The sequence below is a fragment of the Garra rufa genome, chromosome 10 (genome assembly GCF_049309525.1).
Source record: "Garra rufa chromosome 10, GarRuf1.0, whole genome shotgun sequence".
Classification (NCBI taxonomy): domain Eukaryota; kingdom Metazoa; phylum Chordata; class Actinopteri; order Cypriniformes; family Cyprinidae; genus Garra; species Garra rufa.
Genome location: NC_133370.1, coordinates 45,764,846 through 45,784,693, shown reverse-complemented (window position 1 = coordinate 45,784,693; position 19,848 = coordinate 45,764,846). Strand labels below are relative to the sequence as shown.

Sequence of the window (19,848 nt, the reverse complement as noted above, 5' to 3'; positions counted from 1 at the left end):
GTTTGTGAATAAATCCAACCACCCCTGTGACAGATTTAATTTTCACTTTCCCTGATCCATGACGAGATGAGGACCATCTTGACGGCAGGGATTAGGCGGCGATCACACCGAACGCGTTTTTGCAGTTGGAGGCGCCTCTTTGGAATGGTTTTCTGTTGGCAGTGAGCGTTCTGCCCGCTGTTTATGCGCCCCCGGTGCCTCGCGTTTTCGCCGCCTGCTGCGCCTCGCGTTTTTGCAGGAGCGCTCTGAGCGCCTGAAGTTGAAAAAAATCAACTCTGAGCGGAAAAACGCCCAACGTCATTCGCGTTCTTTTCCATTGTCCAATCGAATGAATGGAGAGGCGGGCCTTCTGTTGTGATGACGAAAGTTTACCGTTGCTTAAAAAGTCCGGAGACTGCAGGAAATGGTGGAGAAACCTTTGGTGTCTATCGTGGGTAACCCGGAGCTGTATTATTTAGGGTTTCTGCTAATATGACAGTTTACATAACAGCAAAAAACTAAGATTTTAGAGCGCTCGCGCTATAATCCTTTGATTTGACTGACAGGACAGCTGTTTTGGTCGTTGCTTAGCAACATAAAAAAACCGCAGCACAGAGCACACTGCTCTTTTATTAAAGTCACCAAAAAAGGCAGTGCTGTGCGCCTCGCGTTTTTAGAACTAAAAGACGCGTTCGGTGTTTTTATTTAAACCTAAATAAGTTCGTTTGTCAGTTGGCAGGCAGTTTTGGTCGCTTCATTAAAAGTTGTTGCTGTGTGCAGTGTGTAAAATAAAATAAAAATAGTTTTACCCTCCTGCTGACTATAGTGTCGTGCCCCTCCCAACCCATTCACACACACAGGCCTAGATGATTCGACTATCGGTCGACTATAGAAAGATTCGAAAATTCTGATTCGACTATGAAAATTCATAGTCGGGGACAGCCCTAGATCTTATGAACCATTGGTGACAACTAAATAACTGATTTGTAAATAATGTAACTCTTAATTTAGAAATTATATATTGATCATCAATAAAGTATGAAAATACTGTTATTGGATACAAAGCCTTTATAGCTGCATTTATAAAGTGCTTACTACTGTCTATTAATGTAGAGATAATGATTTATAAATGATGAATTGACTATTCACTAATGCTTAAATAGTTCATAGTGTGTAGTTATTATAAATATCTAAATATTTATATTTCCGGGAACACATATTCACTGTTAACGAAGACTTCTCCCTCAGCGAGCTCCTAATTTGCTGTTTATTGATAGTTGTTGTAGTAGTTATGTTTAGAATCTTAAAATGCATGCTAATGAGCAACTTGTTAATCGTAGATAGTGTTCTCTAATCCAACGTGTTACCAGATTTTCTTTATCAGCGCATAAATTGGCCTCATTACCAATGCTGTGATGATAGGATGTTTCATGCTGCGAGTGGTGAACATGCTCCTCGACTGCCATTGTGTGTGTTTAAAGTCCTCTCTCATCTCTCGTTCTCCCTCATGTGTAGTTGGTTCATCTTCCTCTCCTTATCTTTCTATCTCCTATTCTTTTTCCTCTGTGAGTAACTTTAAGATTGGGTTCCTGTTATGCCTGGATTGTGCTCTTGGGTGGCATTTTGTTGCTTCTTATTTATTTTTTTATTTTATTGAACACATTTTACTTGTGTTTTGGTGGTGCCTCCGAAATAAGCTACTCAGAGTGTTTATAATCATAAAGAGCAATGCTGAATGAGTTCAGATTCAGTATCAAACTACTAAAATGAATGAAAAACATACATTTTATACTAACCCTACTCTGAGCACCTTGTAGAGGTGTTTTATATAAAGTCACACTCTTTTAATGTGTGTGTGTGGTGTTACTCTTTGTGTTTTCCTTTTGGCCTGGGTTGAAATATTGATATGTGAATTTGATAAAGATTCTGGTTCTTCAAATGGCAAATTATGCATTGGGGCTGCAACAACAAATTGATCAAATTGATTATAATTGATAAAAATGCTTGAATGAATCTGATAATCTGAATAATTTATATTATCGCTTCAAACAAACAAACTAAGCAAGCATAAAGTTTGATGCAGTTTGTCATGTCAGATACGTGTGCTGCTTAAAGCATTTGAGATGTGTTTTTCCTTCAAGCATAACTTACATTTAACAGTTGCGTCCTGTTTTGTTAGAAAGTCACATGATTATTTCCATTTAGCAATACAGACTAGTTTTGAAAGTCTCTGTTGACTTCACAGACTTCAGTGAACAAGATGAAGCGCTCAATAATTCTGACTGAATACATTTTGCAAAGACATGTTAAACAATTCTTCATGTAATGCAAGTTAATTTTTTTTTTATGCAGAGCAGAATCAAAATGCTCTCTAGATGCAGCCCTGTTATACACTATAGTAATCAGAGTTGAAGGATCATGTAATAATTCTTATAAAAGTTTATTCATTTAGCACAAGTGTTTTCAATCTGGGTTGTTCCTGGGACTGTTAAATGTTAAAAAACCTAAATTAACCCCTAAATTAGCAGACACTTTTATACAAAGAGAAAAAAAGTAAAAAATTGAATTAGGAAATTAGTGTTAGTGCCCAGCCCTGAAAGACTAATTCACCATGGGTTCCCTTCAGATTTTCCTGTACTAAAATAAGGTCTGTGGTGAATATAAATTGATGATACTGCCATGTTTTGCTCTACTCTGAAGTAGTTATGCTTATTTTTAGGTGTATGTTTGTAGTAAGTAACATGGGCTCTGAGTGTGTGCTGTCAGGTAGAGGTCTGCGCAGGACTGCTTTTCTAGTCCCGCTCCCACGAGGTTTTATTCCGCACCCACACGCTCCCGCTATATATTCACGCTTTGTTCACCCGCTGCCCTCTTAGAATAATTTTCTTCCCGACCCGACCGTTCCCACTAAATTTAGTTCTCGTTTCCAGAATCTCACATTTAACTATTAGAAAACAATACCGGGTATATAAAACTTTTTTCACAATACATCCATTATATTTCCATGTTCCACTTTTAAGACGTACCTATTATAGCCCTGCATTTCAGCCAGTCATAGATCAAATGTGGGCTAAAATTATATTTTAGACATTCAATGGTGATAAAAAATGCAGTGCTGGTGGAAACACGAGACCAGGCTACCATGAACATGATCAAGAGCGAAGTTAACGATCCTCCTCATCCATCTCTTCATTGGACGCGTCTTTAGAGAAAAATGCATCTTTACGGATTAGATGCATAATAAAAGATTTTTTGTTTTCGATTTGTTTTATGTCGTTTAGTACTAATTTAAAGCTTTCTACATATATATTTATCATGTCTGACAAAAAAAAAAATAACGGTTAAATAGTTTCCACTGAAAAAAATGTAACTGATTGCGCTTGTGCCTCCATGACCTAAACGCATTTTAGTTTCCACTCTCCGCAAAAACTATTGGACATGCGCCTAATAGCGAACATTTATATATTATTATCATTTCTATATATTATTTAAATCTATAGATTTTATTTTAGCCAATTCCTGATTTGAGAAGGCAAAGTCAAACATGGAGTAGGTCAACTTACTGTCTGCCGCCGGCCGCTTGAGTTACTTCAAGAAACAAAAAGCTTACGTTTAACGAACAAATAATGCTCCAAACGTTTTTTTTTGTTTTTTTTTTCTAAATTAATTTAATAAAAAAGAAACTAAATTATAACCACTTTGTCATTTCGTGCAAAACTGAACTATTTTAATTGCTAAAACAACTTATACTACTGTTTTGACAAAGAGGAAAAAAGACGGGCTCGGGTCCGGAGTTAACAACCACACTGTTTACGAAAAATCAGTCAGCATAACCTTATGAAGATTTTGGCACTCCAAACGTGGCTTTGCGCTCTGTAGTAACGCTGATAAACTGATAAACAGTTGCCCACAGAAAAAACACCAGTAGTAGCCCTACTTTCCGCGCCTATGAGACATTGCCAGTAAAATGCATGACTCTGAAAGCACTGGTCCATGAGTGCAGCGAGTGCATAACAGTTTTGAGCGCAGGCTGTAGCCGACAGGTGCTCGATAAGAATGAGTAAAGCGCAGATTAGCTGTTCAGAAAAGACGTCGGGAACGGGATATTGTTACCGCCCGCTCCCGTTCAAATTACACCAGAGTTACCGACCGCAACCGCTTTTATTTGGAAATTTATTCCCGCGCCGCAAGAAATCTGGTCGGGTCGAGAGCCGCGGGAATGCAGACCTCTACTGTCAGGGTTCGTACAAAGTGAAGTACTTGAATTTGACATTTTGAAAATGAAGGCCCAGAAAACCCTTGAAAATGGCAATATTCCTGAAGAGGTACTTGACTATCAGTGCTTGATTATCTATTCACACAAAAAACATTAAATTTTTTTTTTAGCTTATTCCAGTTAATGTCATCAAACCAGCGAGCTAAGCCAGTTGGTACTGACAGTGTCATGTAAATACGGCTGAAGATGCGAAAAGAGAAGTGAGTCATTTATGCTGGATGAGTGATTAAACTAGCAAAAAAAAAAAAAAAACAGATCAAATTAAAACAGCCATTCATTTTCAAATTTCGACATCGCTTGTGATGGTTGAATTCTTCCAAACTCTGAAACCATTGTGTTGCAAAATGATTCACTGCTTCGAAGCACTCCAATCGGATTGCGCATTGCGAATCACAAATCATTTGATTCAGATTGGGACTTCAGACAAAGACTATAGAATACCCAAGACATGTCACTCGTATAGTTTTGAATGGGGAAAAATGCAACGTTCATTATGGCCGCGAAGCCCCGCCTTCTCATTGAAAGAGCCAATCGTTGATTAGTAAAGTCAACGCGTCACTGCAGCTGCCGTTAAAAGTCCCGGTTGCTATAGAAACAATCGGCGCTTTAAGACGTGCGCTCAGTACTGCACATGCGCACTGGCTCATTGAGCCGGAAAAAATAGGGTTTTAAACGTTTTTAGAGCTCAAGGAACCATATTTATGAGGCAGTACATGTTGGATCTCTTTGGAGATTTAAAATATGAAATTTAATCGTAGCGTCTGAAAAAACTGTAATTGGACCTTTTTGTGAATCATTTGATTCAGATCAAAACTTCAGAGTGGGTTTGTGAAACATTTGATTCAGATTGGGACTTATTTCATGTTGCAATTCATTTTATCATTTTATATTGAATTTCTAATTTGAACAAGAAGACATTGTTTGATTAGTGATTAAAGTCCTTGAAAATCAAAAAAGTAATGCTTGAAAAGTACTTAAGTTCTGGAATTTTATTTACAGTATTTGTATGATCCCTGGTGCAGTTCATTGTTGTATAACAACAATCCAAGTATCATCAGTTTATATTTATCACAGACCTCATTTTTCTTATAAATTGAAAAAACACCTTTATTTTGACATGGGCACTTGTGTTTGTTGACTGTATGTACAGTTTGTTTATCTGTTGCACCAGCAGCATGTTCACTACAGAGTGAAGGACATTAGCAGTCACAGTTGTAGTCACACAGTTTATGCATGATTCTTTAAACAGTTCTTTTGTCACCTACCTGTATTTTCCACAAAATTTGTTTTTAAACCAGTAACATTTTAATGAATTGCATTGTAGTTTGGTTGAAGGGCAGATATACAGGCTTGTCTTGTCATTTTAACTTTTGAGGCAACATTGCATTGAGCAATTGAACTAAGACTGGTGATACATGATAGGCATTCATAGTTTCACTGAAATGTACTAAATTGTTTTGCCACTAAAACAACTTAAGGCTAACATCCCCTATTAGACTATTCATTCATGTTAATCAAGTTGTGGGACATCCTGTTTTCATCATCCAATTAATTCTTGATCAACAAAATAAAGGCCTGTTTTGCTTGTTAGTTTCACTAAGGAGCATCATGGAAGTTAAAATATGTGAATGCTACAACCCTGTGGTGTGAGGCAGTTGTTTTAAAGTGTACCTGGTTTATGCATGTTAGAAAAAGCTTTTTGGTTTTTATGGATTGTGTCACAACCTTGGTTTGCTTTCCCAGATGTCCTGCATGACTCTGTCTATTCTTTGTTTAAATTCTGGCTTGGATTTAATTAATTTTATTTGTCTGCAGAATCAAGGCTTGAAGGCTGGCTTGCGATACCTAATAGGGCTAATATAAAACGATACGGCTGGAAAAAGCAGGTAAGACTTGCATGAAGAATTGTTTGTCAAACTGTTACGTTTCTGTGCATTTGGGCATGCATGACCTACTTTTTTCTAAAAAAATGTTTTTGTTTCCCTCAGTATGTTGTGGTGAGCAGTAAGAAAATTCTGTTTTACAACGATGAGCAAGACAAGGAGCAGTCCAACCCCTGTATGGTACTAGATATCGAGTAAGTTTTTAGTTTAATAACTATCCATGGATCAAACTGGCCAATTCTTTCATTCGTGTACAGTTGAGGTTGAAAGTTCACATGCACCGTGCAGAATCTGCCAAATGTGATTTATTTTACCCAAATAAGGAGGGCGAAAACTTTTGAATCTGAGGATCAGGGTAAATTGGGAAACATGTAAGTATCTTGTGTAGCTTCTTCATTCTGTTCAAAAGTTTTAACCCCCAGCTCTTAATGCATTGTTTCTCCTTCTGGAGCATCAGTGAGCATTTGTAATGCTTTCTGTAATAGTTGTATATGAGTCCCTTAGTTTTCCTCAGTGTGAAAAAATGCATCTCAAAATCATACAGTCATTGATGGAAAGGGTTCAAAAACACAGAACTACTATCAACTATTGTTTTCTCTTGTGGATTATATGTAAATGTCTTTTATGTCAAATATCATAATATAATTCAGGTCAGTTCTAAATAAAAAACAACATGCATTTTGTATGATCCCTCTAATTTTGGTCAAATAAATAACATTTTGCAGATTCTGACCTCAGCTTTATATAAAATTGAATGATTTTCCTAACTGCCACTTTAAAACTTTTTCTCACAACAGCAAGCTTTTCCATGTGCGTCCTGTTACACAAGGTGACGTTTATCGAGCTGAAGCCGACGAAATTCCAAGAATATTCCAGGTCAGTTATTTCATTTCTTTGCTCAGCAAATCTATTTAATGCAGGTAGTGAAATGCCCCATAATGGTAAAGGATAAATCACAAGCTATGTTTCCATCCACCTGTTTTTATACACATTTTGGGATATTGCAAAAACAAAAACAACATTGGATGAAAATGCCAAGATGCTCAGAAATTGTAAAAATCTACCCTTTTTTACGTTAAATTGAGGCAGATGTGAAGAAATAAAAGATGCCAAAAAATAAAATGGCCATGTGTAAAAAAAACTATTTTACATTTCTATTATTTAATTATCTTTTCATTAAACACAAACTCCCTGCAGTTCCTTCATGAACTCCAGTTTGGGAAATTTTGACGAAATTATAATGTTTATTGCACTTTGTTGTTTATAACAACAAATGGAAAATATTTTCTTTCTGTTTGTATTTTTATATCAATATGGTGCACGATTATCCTATTTAAACGTTAGGTCAAAAGCATTAACCATTAACTAGATATAAAAGTTTGTCAAGACAAACTTTGAAGTTTGCTTAAGAAAGCTGGACCAGAAAGTTTGAAAAAGTTTAAAATGTTTTAAGTTTGAGGGTTTTCAGTCTGAAATAGTTTGAAGTTTAAAGTCGTTTTAAAAGCGTAATTTTTGATAGCTACAGTAGATAGACAGGCAGACAGACAGTCAACATTTGAAGTGGATCAAAAAGTTCATTAAAGTTGTCCCAGGTTAAAAAATGGGTATTATTTTTGTTTTAGGATAACTTTGATGCAGTGTTGTTTTCGTCAACGATGACGATGACGAAATAATTTCGTTGACGCCACTTTTTTTCATGACGATAACGAGACGATGACGAGATAAAAATGGCTCGTTGATGACTAAAACATGACGAGACGTGTGTGAGTTTTCGTTGACGAGACGAGAATAGACGAAAATGTTAGTGGGTGGTCCGTCAGACGTTTAAAATGCATGACATTTCCGCTTATTGTGCATGCCAATTAAAACTTAAAAAGTATTTGATGCTATGGCAAGCCATTTTAGCATTAAATACTCTTTGCTATACTAGTATGGCAAGCCGTTTTAGCATTCCATCCTTGTTTGTCTTTTATGTTCTAAAACATTCCTTCAATATTGTAATTATTGGTGAAAATAGTCGATCCGGAAGCTCACATTGTGTTGAAACATAGATCTGCTATTTTCAGAACTTATAAGTGACACTACCCAACAGCAAAATACTTACTGACCTACATTAATTTGTTAAAAGACTACTTTTTTCCCTTTTTTTGACTAAAACTAAACTAAAACCTTTTTGACTTTTCGTCGACTAAAATTGGACTAAAACTATCACATATAGAAGTGACTAAAATTTGACTAAAATTAAGAAGCATTTTAGTCCAAAAGACTAAGACTAAATCTAAGATGGTTGTCAAAAACAACACTGCTTTGATGAAAGGTTTTTATCCACTTCAAATGTTGGCTACTGTAGATAGTTAGCATGTTTCTAGCATGAATTCGAGAGAAAAAAAAAGTGATATCATGCATTATGTGAATGTATTAAGATCATGACCTTTTGCCGTTTACTCAGATTTCCCATTAGACCAATATGTTTTTGTTCTTCAGATCCTTTATGCGAATGAAGGTGAGTGCAGGAAGGAAGCGGACATGGAGAGTGTTCCTCAGGGTGATAAGAACTGTTTGGCCCACAAAGGCCACGAGTTCATCCCCACCCTTTATCATTTCCCTTCAAACTGCGAGGCTTGCTCCAAACCTCTGTGGCACGTCTTCAAGCCTCCCCCAGCCCTAGAGTGCCGCCGATGCCACGTCAAGTGCCACAAGGACCATCTGGACAAAAAGGAGGATGTTATCGCCCCTTGCAAAGGTAAAGCACCAGCAGAGAATAATCAAAATTCTGTAGAGAATAAAATCAAAGTGCATTTAACAGGTAAAAGCAAAAATAAAAAGTAGTGTGTTTTGTACTAAAAATGTCTGTAAACAAGTAAATAAAGCTTGCAAATGGATTGGTCCATTCATTATAGGTCATGGAAATTCAGCTTTTTAGTATCGATAGTTTTGGTATCAATATCGATGATACTGGCCTTAGTAGTAAAAAGTATCGGTATCATTTCGAAAAACAAAATAAGTGGTATCGCCCATCTCTAATGTGCATTTGTGTATTTTTGTGCAAATTATGAACCAAAAATACTTCTAAATAATTGATTTAGGTGGTTACAGGCTTGCAAAATAATGTATTTTTTTTCATATGTGACCCTGGAGCACAAAACCTTAAGTTTTAAGTCTTAAGTCGCTGGGGTATATTTGTAGCAATAGCCAAAAACACATAGTATGGGTCAAAATTATTGATTTTCCTTTTATGCCAAAAATCATTAGGAAATTAAGTAAAGATTATGTTCCATGATAATTTTTTGTAAAATTCCTACTGTAAATATATCAAAATGTAATTTTTGATTAGTAAAATGCATTGTTAAGAACTTAATTTGGACAACTTTAAAGGTGATTTTCTCAGTATTTTGATTTTTTTGCACCCTCAGATTCCAGATTTTCAAATAGATGTATCTCGGCCAAATATTGTCCTATCCTAACAAACTATACATCAATAGAAAGCTTATTTATTGAGCTTTCATATGATGTATACATCTCAGTTTTGTAATATTTAACCTTATGACTGGTTTTGTGGTCCAGGGTCACATATGTGCTTAAATGCCTTAAAGTGCTTGAACCCCGCTGTATTTTAATTAAGTACAATATTTAAGTAAAAAATTCATCTAGTTATTTTATTGTTTTGTCTTTAGAATAGTAAACATACTATTTTTCTCTCACAGTATAAATGAGTCTAACAATTTGACTTCAGTGTTATTTTACGCGTACATGTGCATATGTGTATTTTTGTGCAAATAATGGACCAAAAATGCTTTTTCTAAATCATTGATTTAAGTGGTTACAGGCTTACTAAATAATATAATTTTTCATATGTGCTTAAATGCCTTAAAGCGCTTGAACCCAGATAATTGCTGCTTGCAGCTATATTATTTTAATTAGTTTAGTACAATATTAAAGTAAAAAAATCCAGTTATTTTAAGATTTTTGTCTTTAGAATGGCTATTTTTCACTATTTCACTATTCACTAATTCACGGTTTTTCTCTCACAGTATAAATGAGTCTTACAATTTGACTCCAGTGATATTGAATGAATATGTGTGCATTTGCATATTTATGGACCAAAAATGCTTTTTCTAAAGCATTGATTTAGGTTGTTACAGGCTTGCTAAATTATGTATTTTTTTCATTTGTGCTTAAATGCCTTAAATTACTTGAACCCTGATAATCTCAGCTTGCAGCTGTATTATTTTAATTATTTTAGTACAATGTTAAAGTAAAAAATTAATACAGTTATTTTTATCGTTTTATCTTTAGAATGGTAAGCATACTATTTTTCTCTCACAGTATAAATGAGTCTAACAATTTTACTCCAGTGTTATTGTATGCATACATGTGCATTTGTGTATTTTTGTGCAAATTATGGACCAAAAATGCTTTTTCTAAATCATTGATTTAGGTTGTTACAGGCTTACTAAATAATGGAATTTTTCATATGTGCTTAAATGCCTTAAAGCGCTTGAAACCTTGCTGCTTGCAGCTATATTTTAATTATTTTAGTACAATATTTAGGTAAAAAAAATCATCCAGTTATTTTTATCGTTTTGTCTTTAGAATGGTAAACATACTATTTTTCTCTGACAGTATAAATGGGTCTTATAATTTGACTTCAGTGTTATTTTATGCATACATGTGCATATGTGACCCTGGACCACAAAACCAGTCATAAGGTTAAATTTTACAAAACTGAGATGTATATGTCATATGAAAGCTCAATAAATAAGCTTTCTATTGATATATGGTTTGTTAGGATAGGACAATATTTGGCCGAGATACATCTATTTGAAAACCAGAAATCTGAGGGTGCAAAAAAATCAAAAGACTTTGATTACAAAAACCAAATTAAGCTCTTAACAATGCATATTACTAATCAAAAATTACATTTTGATAGGTTTACAGTAGGAATTTTACAAAAAATCTTCATGGAACATGATCTTTACTTAATTTCCTAATGATTTTTGGCATAAAAGAAAAATTGATAATTTTGACCCATACTATGTATTTTTGGCTATTGCTACAAATATACCCCAGCGACTTAAGACTGGTTTTGTGCTCCAGGGTCACATATGTGTATTTTTGTGCAAATAATGGACCTTAAATGCTTTTTCTAAATCATTGATTTAAGTGGTTACAGGCTTACTAAATAATATAATTTTTCATATGTGCTTAAATGCCTTAAAGCGCTTAAACCCAGATAATTGCTGCTTGCAGCTATATTATTTTAATTAGTTTAGTACAATATTAAAGTAAAAAATTCATCCAGTTATTTTAAGCATACGTGTGCATATGTGTATTTTTGTGCAAATTGAGTCTTTCCATCTCTCAAAAAATCTCCAGCAAAACTGCGTGTGTGAAAATGTCAATACTCACAAAATATTTTGTTCTCATCCCTCAGTAAATTACGACGTGACATCAGCCAGAGACATGCTGCTCCTGGCCTTGTCCCAAGACGAGCAGAAGAAATGGATCGGTCACCTGGGCAAGAAGATTCCCAAGACCCCTCCTTCTACCTTCACAAGGTCGTCTCCACGCACCGTGTCCACTCGCTCCGTAGCAAACCAGTCCTTCCGCAGGAACCCCAAAAACATGTCGGGCAAGCCAAGGTAACCACAGCCACACTGTGTCACAATAAACCCAAAGCACATCATGCATTTAGAGCAGAGAGGGTGTGGGAAGTGCTTGATTGTCATAAAAAACAATGTCTCTGTGAGGCTGAAAATAAGTTTCTTAATGCAAAGTAGAAGTTTTGATATCTGGGATGAAATGTGAACGGGACATGTTTTTTTATGAGATTCAACCTTTAACATAGATAGATAGAAAAAGCTGTTATTGTGATACTGAAGGCCACACGTTTGTGGCTGTAGAAGCAGGGTGGTCTCGTGACGGGCTGTTTATTTGCTGTTGTCTCATAGCAGGGCGCAGTCCTTTCTCCAAGCGGCAGACACAACGTCCAGTACATGCTGACAGCATCACCTCTCCAGACCTTAAAATTTCGAACGGTGTAGTCGACTACTCCGTGTTTTTACGCTTGAGCTTAACTGTGGTGACGTGTTCTTTGGAGGGGTGTGCTTTTCTGTTTACTGTGGGGTTTTGTTTGCTAGAACGGCAGGTTCTTTCCTTTACAAACTTAACCAGTTCTGGGCAATTAAAAGGGAATTTCCTTTAGCTGGGGAGCTTGGCTTCATTTCCCCTCCTGTTAGAGCTCCCCTGCTAATAAACTGGCATTCAATGCAAATGCTCAAAAATATTTATATTTGCACTCACGTTAGCAAAAATAACACTTGAAGGGCCAGATTTACTAATAACTGCAAATGAGCTTGAGAGTGCAATCCCATTAAAGTGCCATTGAGAGTGGAAAAGTGTGCAAAACATAAGAACACAGACGAAAACAGATCATTCCTGTAATGACAATATGACTATTTACTGAGAAAAGCACATTTGAACTAACAACACAGAGTGAAGTGGGTTAAGACGAGACACTGCAGGTGAATAGGGTAAAAAAAATGAACTAATAGTTATCGCCTTACTTACAGTTTTTGTATTACAAGTTTTCTAAAATGAGGATTTATTTAATGAAATCTGTGCTGATTTGCATACATTTCTAGTGCAAAAATCTAAACACTGCATGAAGTCAGTTTCAGAATTCTTGCTTCATTTTTTGACATATTAGAGTCAAAAGTTTTTACAGAGGGGATTTTGGGCATCTCATTTCGTCACAACATAAGAAAAAACTTAGAACAGACAGAAAACACTACATTTTTAAAACAATTATGACGAATAAAATGTTGTATAAAATAAAGCAAATTATATATGAACAAATCCCTCTGTAAAAATCTATAGACAGGAATAAAAATGTAGTTTGGTGTGTGTAAGTGCTACTGAAGTGGAGATTTATGGCTCAAGTGTAGAAGAAAAAAACTCCTTTTGAGAAAACAGCCTTTAAGAATGTGCATTGTAATGGAAATCTATTGACACAATTAGATAAAGTGCTATAAAAGAAACACTTAACAGTGTTTTTCGGATGTTTTCTTTCCACTAGTCTGAAAAACCAAAAAGCCCAAAATCTCAAACTTGACAGGTGCATGAAAAAACAGCGTTTTTGCCTGCAGTGTCTCCCCTTAATGGAATAGTTTGCAAAAAGGTAGATTCTGTCATTGTTTACTCACCTTTGATACAAACCCGTAAGACCTTTGTTCATCTACGGAACACAAAATAACATTTTTTTTATGAAATCTGAAAGAGTCCTACCACATTCAAGAAAGGTAGTAAAGACATCGACAAAATAGTCCATGTGACATCAGTGGTTCGTCCGTAATTTTATGAAGCTACAACAGTAACACCACGCTACACTCTTAAAAATAAAGATGCTTCACGATGCCATAGAACTATTTTTGTCTAAATGGTTCCATAAAGAACCTTTAACATCTGAAGGACCTTTCGGTTTCACAAAAGGTTCTTTGTGGCGAAAGAAGGTTCTTCAGGTTATAAAAATGTAAGCTGAATGGTTCTTTGTGGAACCAATAATGGTTCTTCTATGGCATCGCTGTGAAGAACCTTTTAAAGCAGCTTTATTTTTAAGAGTGTTGCGCCATTTTTGACTGCGTACTTTCTTCTGTACATAAACAACGCTTGTGTGTGGACCCTGGCTGTCTATGGAGGGTCAGAAAGCTCTTGGATTTCATCAAAAATATCTTAATTTGTGTTCGAAAGATGAACGAAGATCTTACAGGTTTGGAACAACATGAGAGACTCTTCATTTTTTGATGAACTATCCCTTTAAGACATGCTTTTTTGGGGTTTTAATTAAAGGTAAAGATTAGAGTAAATTGACGTCTGTGAACCTTAGTAAAGTCATTCATTTAAATATTGTCCTCTGAAAAGGAAACTCCTACAAATGTAAATGCAATTAACTCAGTTTCATCACTCATTTTCCACTTCATGTCAGTTAGTAAATCTGGCCCTAATTCTGACAAAGAAATGCAAAAGATTTGACTCTTTCGCATTAGAATAATGCAAAATGTCAACACTTGGAGTGAAATATTAAGTAAAATATTTTTGACCCCTTTTTCTATTATGGTAAGAAAACAGGAATCACATGAAACCTGACAAAGGAAGGACGTGATTAAATTTTGCATGAAGGAAATGAAGCTTATTTTAAAGTTAAGTTTTTTTGTCACATACTTCTCATTGATGTCACCTGGAAAATGTTTTTTTGGGTAATTTTGCATGATTACCCCATTTGTACTCTCATACGGTTGAAGTCAAAAGTTTACATACATACACCTTGTAGAATCTGCAAAATGTTAATTATTGACCAAAATAGGAAAAAACTAAAAAGCTGTGGATCATTCAGGTAACAACACAGTATTAAGAATCAAGTGTCACTTTTATAAATTCAACTATTATTTTCTCTTGTGGGCTATATGTAAATATTTTTATCCGAAATATCTTATTCAGGTCAGTACTAAATAAAAATAAAAACAACATGCATTTTATACGATCAATCTTATTTGGTAAATAATTAACATTTTGCAGATTCTGCAAGGTGTATGTAAACTTTTGACCTCAACTGTGCAGTGTTCAATAACCAGAGTTATATCACATTCAGGTCATATTCAGTGTAAACGGCTATTTACAAATTACTAAAAAGTAATTCCAAGCATTTTGCTGTAATTTTAAGGCCTTTAACTGTCATGAAAGTTTCATGATGCATAAATATAAGGTTTATTAGTTAACTATATTAGTTTACATGAACTAAGAATTAAGTTACTTTCAGCATTCACTGATGCATTATTAACATTACAAGTTGTTTGTTAACATTAGTTAATGTACTATGAACAAACAATGAATGGCTGTATTTTTATGAACTAATATTAACAAGCATTAATAAATAGTGCAATAATTGTATTGTTCCTTGATGTTAGTTAATAAATTAACTAATGCTAACAAATGCTGCCTTAGTGTAAAATATAGTCTGACAGGCTTCATTTTCTTCATGTGAAATATGACTTTTAACCGTTACTACTGTTGTTCTCATTGTTTCCTGTAGTTTAATGTGTGCTGGACAAACCTTTGTTAGATTTACTCACATTACCACATAACCTCAGATGTGTGTGAAATTTGAATCATATTATGATGATTTATGATATTCTGTCTAACACGGACCCTCAAGTCAGAATATGATCCTAAATTAAAAATTTTTTTCTTACAAATACTGGACATTTTCTTTCTCTTCTTTCTTCCAGCTAACCATCTGAACCGAATTGGGATTTTGTACTTTCCTCTTCAAAAACCTCTGTAGAAAAATCTGTAACAACCTTGGGATTAACCTTTTTAAAGTTGCGTTTCACAATTGAATTCAAAAACAGACAGTAATTGGTGCTGAAGTTCAGGATTTTCCTATCACAAGGCATCATGGACGTTGTTTGGCCTCATCCTTCTTTCTCCCCGATTCCATTTATCCTCCTGCTGTCCAGAGGAAAGCATCTTTTCACAAGTTGGGAAGGAAACTATACGCTGTTCTCATGCCCATGTCTTTCTGTCTGGACTCTGGCATAGGGACACCATGGGAAAGGGGAAATCTGGGGAATTAACCAGGGTCTTAGAGACAATATTTTTTTTAGTTTGCAAACTATTACTTCAATGCCGCCTTCTGATGGACTCTGGTCGCCTTATTCAACCCCTCAAAGTCAAAATGGGTGTTGACAGTTTTTGAGGGGAGAATAATTACAATCTATGCATAATATTATCATAATTGTCTTTATCATTCTAATTTTTGTCTTTTTGGAGGCTCCAAGCCATAGGATATCTTCATCGTAATGGCGTCAGGAGACATAAAATGTCACTTTTTTTTTTTTGTCTGTGTGTGTTTATTGGGTACATTGTTTCTGTAATATTCTTTTGTTCATCTTTTTTTTGTAATGTGTTGCCTTACATTTGATTCATAGATAAATGTTTCAAAAAGGAAAACATTAAGTTAACAAATGTAACTGCACTGTTTGAAATTTGTAATTTATTTGTAGAAGACTAAACAGCTGTAGCGTTCGGCTCACCTAGTGCCTTTCGGATAACAATTTTACTGCCATATCTGTTTCTCTCCAACAAATCTTTACTATTATGATACTTTGAAAGCAAACATATCTATTACAGCGTGATTTTCTTTTCTTTTTTTATCGAAACCCAAACGGTTTCTAACAGAGCGGACCATCTATTGCATGTCTTAAATGTTGTCAACCAAAGTTCAAACGTTGTGCATGAAGCGCCATGATGAAGGCAACATGTCCTGCTATTTTCATAGTCTGTAACAGGACAGTTAACATTCCCACCGTAAAAGAGTTTTCGTTCAGTGTACATACTCAAATGAGACGAGATGATGAATACCTCCTCAATAATCCGACATGGTTTTTACAATGCGTGTTCAGTAAAAGAAGCACTGGAACTATGATCTGTTTTGTCGTGGATGTATTGCATGATAAATTGCATTGGAGGCCGCACTGATGGATATGTGTCAATAAACATATCTTTATCTATCACCTAACACTGTCCTCTGTGTGTCTTTTATGTTCTCTTTGCTATATGGCAAGCTGTTTTAACATTTAATCAATAAACCGTACTAGTATCCGTTTTCATGCTGCTAGTACTTATTTATCCATTAAGTTGAAGTACCATACCAATACCTATGAAAAGATACTAGTACTTATTCATTAGATACTAGTACTTCAAGTATTAGATCCTAGTACTTTCAAGAACACTATTTAAATACTAGTCACTACTGGAATAAGTACTAGTACCTAATAAATTAGAACTATCTAATGAATAAGTACTAGGAACTTTACAAAAGACACTAGTACCTAAACAATAGACACAAATATTTAAAAAATAAGCACTAGTAGCTAATGAATACGTACTAGTACTTAATGGAAAAGATTCCAGTACGGCTTATAGATTAAATGTTAAAAAGGCTTGCCATACTACTATATTTTCAAGTTTGTAAACATGAACTGAAGTCATCACATCTTGCTAGAATTGAATCATGAGTTTGTGTAAGTGTTTAAATCAAGACAACAACACAAGAATCATTTGGTTTCACTATCATTTAATTTGTTTTGAACTATTTTGGTCATTTATTTGCCTCATTACTTTGAAATTATGTATTTGATTTCGATCTACTCACAAATATGGTTTATAGCAGGTGCTGACAGTGATTAACAACTATTAATTGTGAAGGACGGGGTCGGGTGGGGTTGCTATAAACCATTTAAGTTCATTAGATAGTAGAGAATAACCACCCCGACCTTCTTTTGTCAATCACTGTGTCACACCCCCCACCACACACAACACACTACACCACACCGGTCATTTAGGACTCCATTCGGCCCCCCTGCACTCCCACAGACCACCACAGCCCGGCAGGGGGGCAAATACCACAGATTTCGAGTACTTTTACAGGTGACTGCAGGTAAACTTCAGAGAACCGCGAGGAGAACAGGAGCATCAGCCGCTGAACTTACCGAGACTCATTTGGAACGCTTGTATTCAGATCGCTGTATGACGTCATATGAAGTCGTCGCGGAAGGCCGATTTTTTTTTTAAAGGTGCAGTGTACAATTTGTACGAATTGCACGTAGAGTAAATTAATAAATTCTATTTACTTATTATCTTAATTATTTATTAAACTGATATGTTATTTGGAATGTTACTGTTACTTGTTCATTATTATGTCTGTTTTATTCGCAAGAACAACATTGTGGCGAAACGCGATCTGTAAGTTAGAACAGTTTGTCTGTTTAGGGCTAACGTTACTGTAGAAACATGGCGTAAAAACGTACATTTGATAGAAATAATCATTCTAAGGTAATAAAAAGGTCTTTGTACACCTCTGAAAACTAACATAGTTGCGTATATTATATTAGATTTCTGTCAGTACAGTGCCTTGCGAAATTATTCATACCCCTTCATTTTTTTTCACATTTTGTTATGTTGCTGCATTATGTTTAACTACTTTAAATTACTCTTTTCCCCACATCAATCTACACTTCCTACTCCATAATGGCAAAGCAAAAAATAAGTTTTAAACATTTGTGCAGATTTATTAAAACTAAAAAACTGAAAAGATCCCGTTGCATAAGTTATCATACCCTTTTCTGGGACCCTCGAAATTTATCTCAGGAGCATTCATATTGCTTCTAGATGTTACTACACTTCGAGTGGAGTTAAACTGCGGCAAATTCATTTGAATGAGTCTGATTTAGAAAGGCACACACCTCTCAGAAAAGGTCTAACAGCTGAAAATGCATATCAGAGCAAAAACCAAGTCCTGAGGTCAAGATAACTGCCTGTAGTCAGTGACAGACTTGCGTTAAGGCGATGATCTAGAGAAGAGTTCAGAAACAAATCTGCTGCATTGAAGGTTCACAGAAGCGTTATCCATAATGGAAGACGATTGGAACAACTAGGACTCTAGAAAATGTCTGCCAGCCCCCATCCAAGCTGACAGAGTTTGAGAGGTTAAAAAGTGAGGCAAAGAATGGCAGATAATTGCCAAATGCAGATGTGCAAAGCTTGTCACATCAGACCCAAAAAGACTTGAGGCTGTAAAGGTGCTTCAACTATGTACTGAGTTAAGGGTATGAATACTTATGCAATGTACTTATTTCAGTGTTTTATTTTTAATAAATTTGTCAAATTTGCAAATCTGGTTTTTGCTTTGTCATCATTATGGTGTATTGAGTGTACATTGATGTGGGGAAAACTAATTTAAAGCAGTTTAATATAATGCTGCAACAAAACAAAATGTGACAAAAAATGAAGGGGTATGAATACTTTTGCAAGGCAATGTAGATCCTCCTATAAATAACCCCTGGATATATGTTATAATAAAGTAAGGTTTTTTTAAATACATTGATGCTTATATTTATTTGAATACTTTTATCTAAGTAGTCCTTTCAACGTTGTATCAGTTTTTTTTTTTTATGCATAATAGTAACCTTAGAATGTGATCAAACAGTTTAAAATAGATATATAAACAATTTTATGACTGCAGAAATATGTTGATACACATAATATCACTGGTCACAATTGACTATAAAACACATTTTTTTTTACACACTTTTCCCCAAAAAATAATTATTATTTCAAAGAGTTATTAATGACAAATGATTTGGATATTTTCATGTCTTGGAATTGGGATTAAACGGATTAAGGGTGAATTTGCAGATAGAATGGCCAGAGAATTCAATTTAACACATTTAAATTACTGAATTTAAATGATACAATTTGTGTAACTAGCCTATAAAAAATGCTTAATGCTATTATTGGGTGGCTGGTGTGCTACAAAAAATGAATAGATATGAAAACTATTAGCCTATTTCCAAGAAATCATACTGTCAATAAATCATCTTGTGAATAATCATGTCATGTGATTTACCTCAGAAAACACAACATGAACGCTGGAGAGTTGGAAACATCTTGGAAAAAATATATATATTTGTATTAATGCAATTTGTATATCCAATTTGTGTATCCCAGATACACATTTCTAGTAATTGTGCAATTAAGTCTTGCTTGTAAATATATATATATATCAATAACTATTACAATTTTAACAATATTTAAAATTTATGTGATTTGTTATATTTAAACATCTAAGATTTGAAAACTTAAATGCTTTTT

The 19,848-nt window shown here is 34.9% G+C and overlaps 1 protein-coding gene across 1 annotated transcript in view; it reads left to right on the top strand.

Annotated features, from left to right (window-relative positions):
- The window catches only part of rock1 (Rho-associated, coiled-coil containing protein kinase 1), an 88,524-nt gene extending 71,810 nt beyond the window's left edge, over positions 1-16,714 (top strand). Inside the window, exons 28-33 of the mRNA XM_073848328.1 lie at positions 6,071-6,141; positions 6,244-6,332; positions 6,936-7,014; positions 8,623-8,881; positions 11,573-11,780; positions 15,423-16,714. Of these exons, the coding sequence (XP_073704429.1) occupies positions 6,071-6,141; positions 6,244-6,332; positions 6,936-7,014; positions 8,623-8,881; positions 11,573-11,780; positions 15,423-15,426 (710 nt within the window). The 3' untranslated portion in view covers positions 15,427-16,714. The remainder of the gene's footprint in view (positions 1-6,070; positions 6,142-6,243; positions 6,333-6,935; positions 7,015-8,622; positions 8,882-11,572; positions 11,781-15,422) is intronic.
- The last annotated feature ends 3,134 nt before the right edge of the window (positions 16,715-19,848 follow it).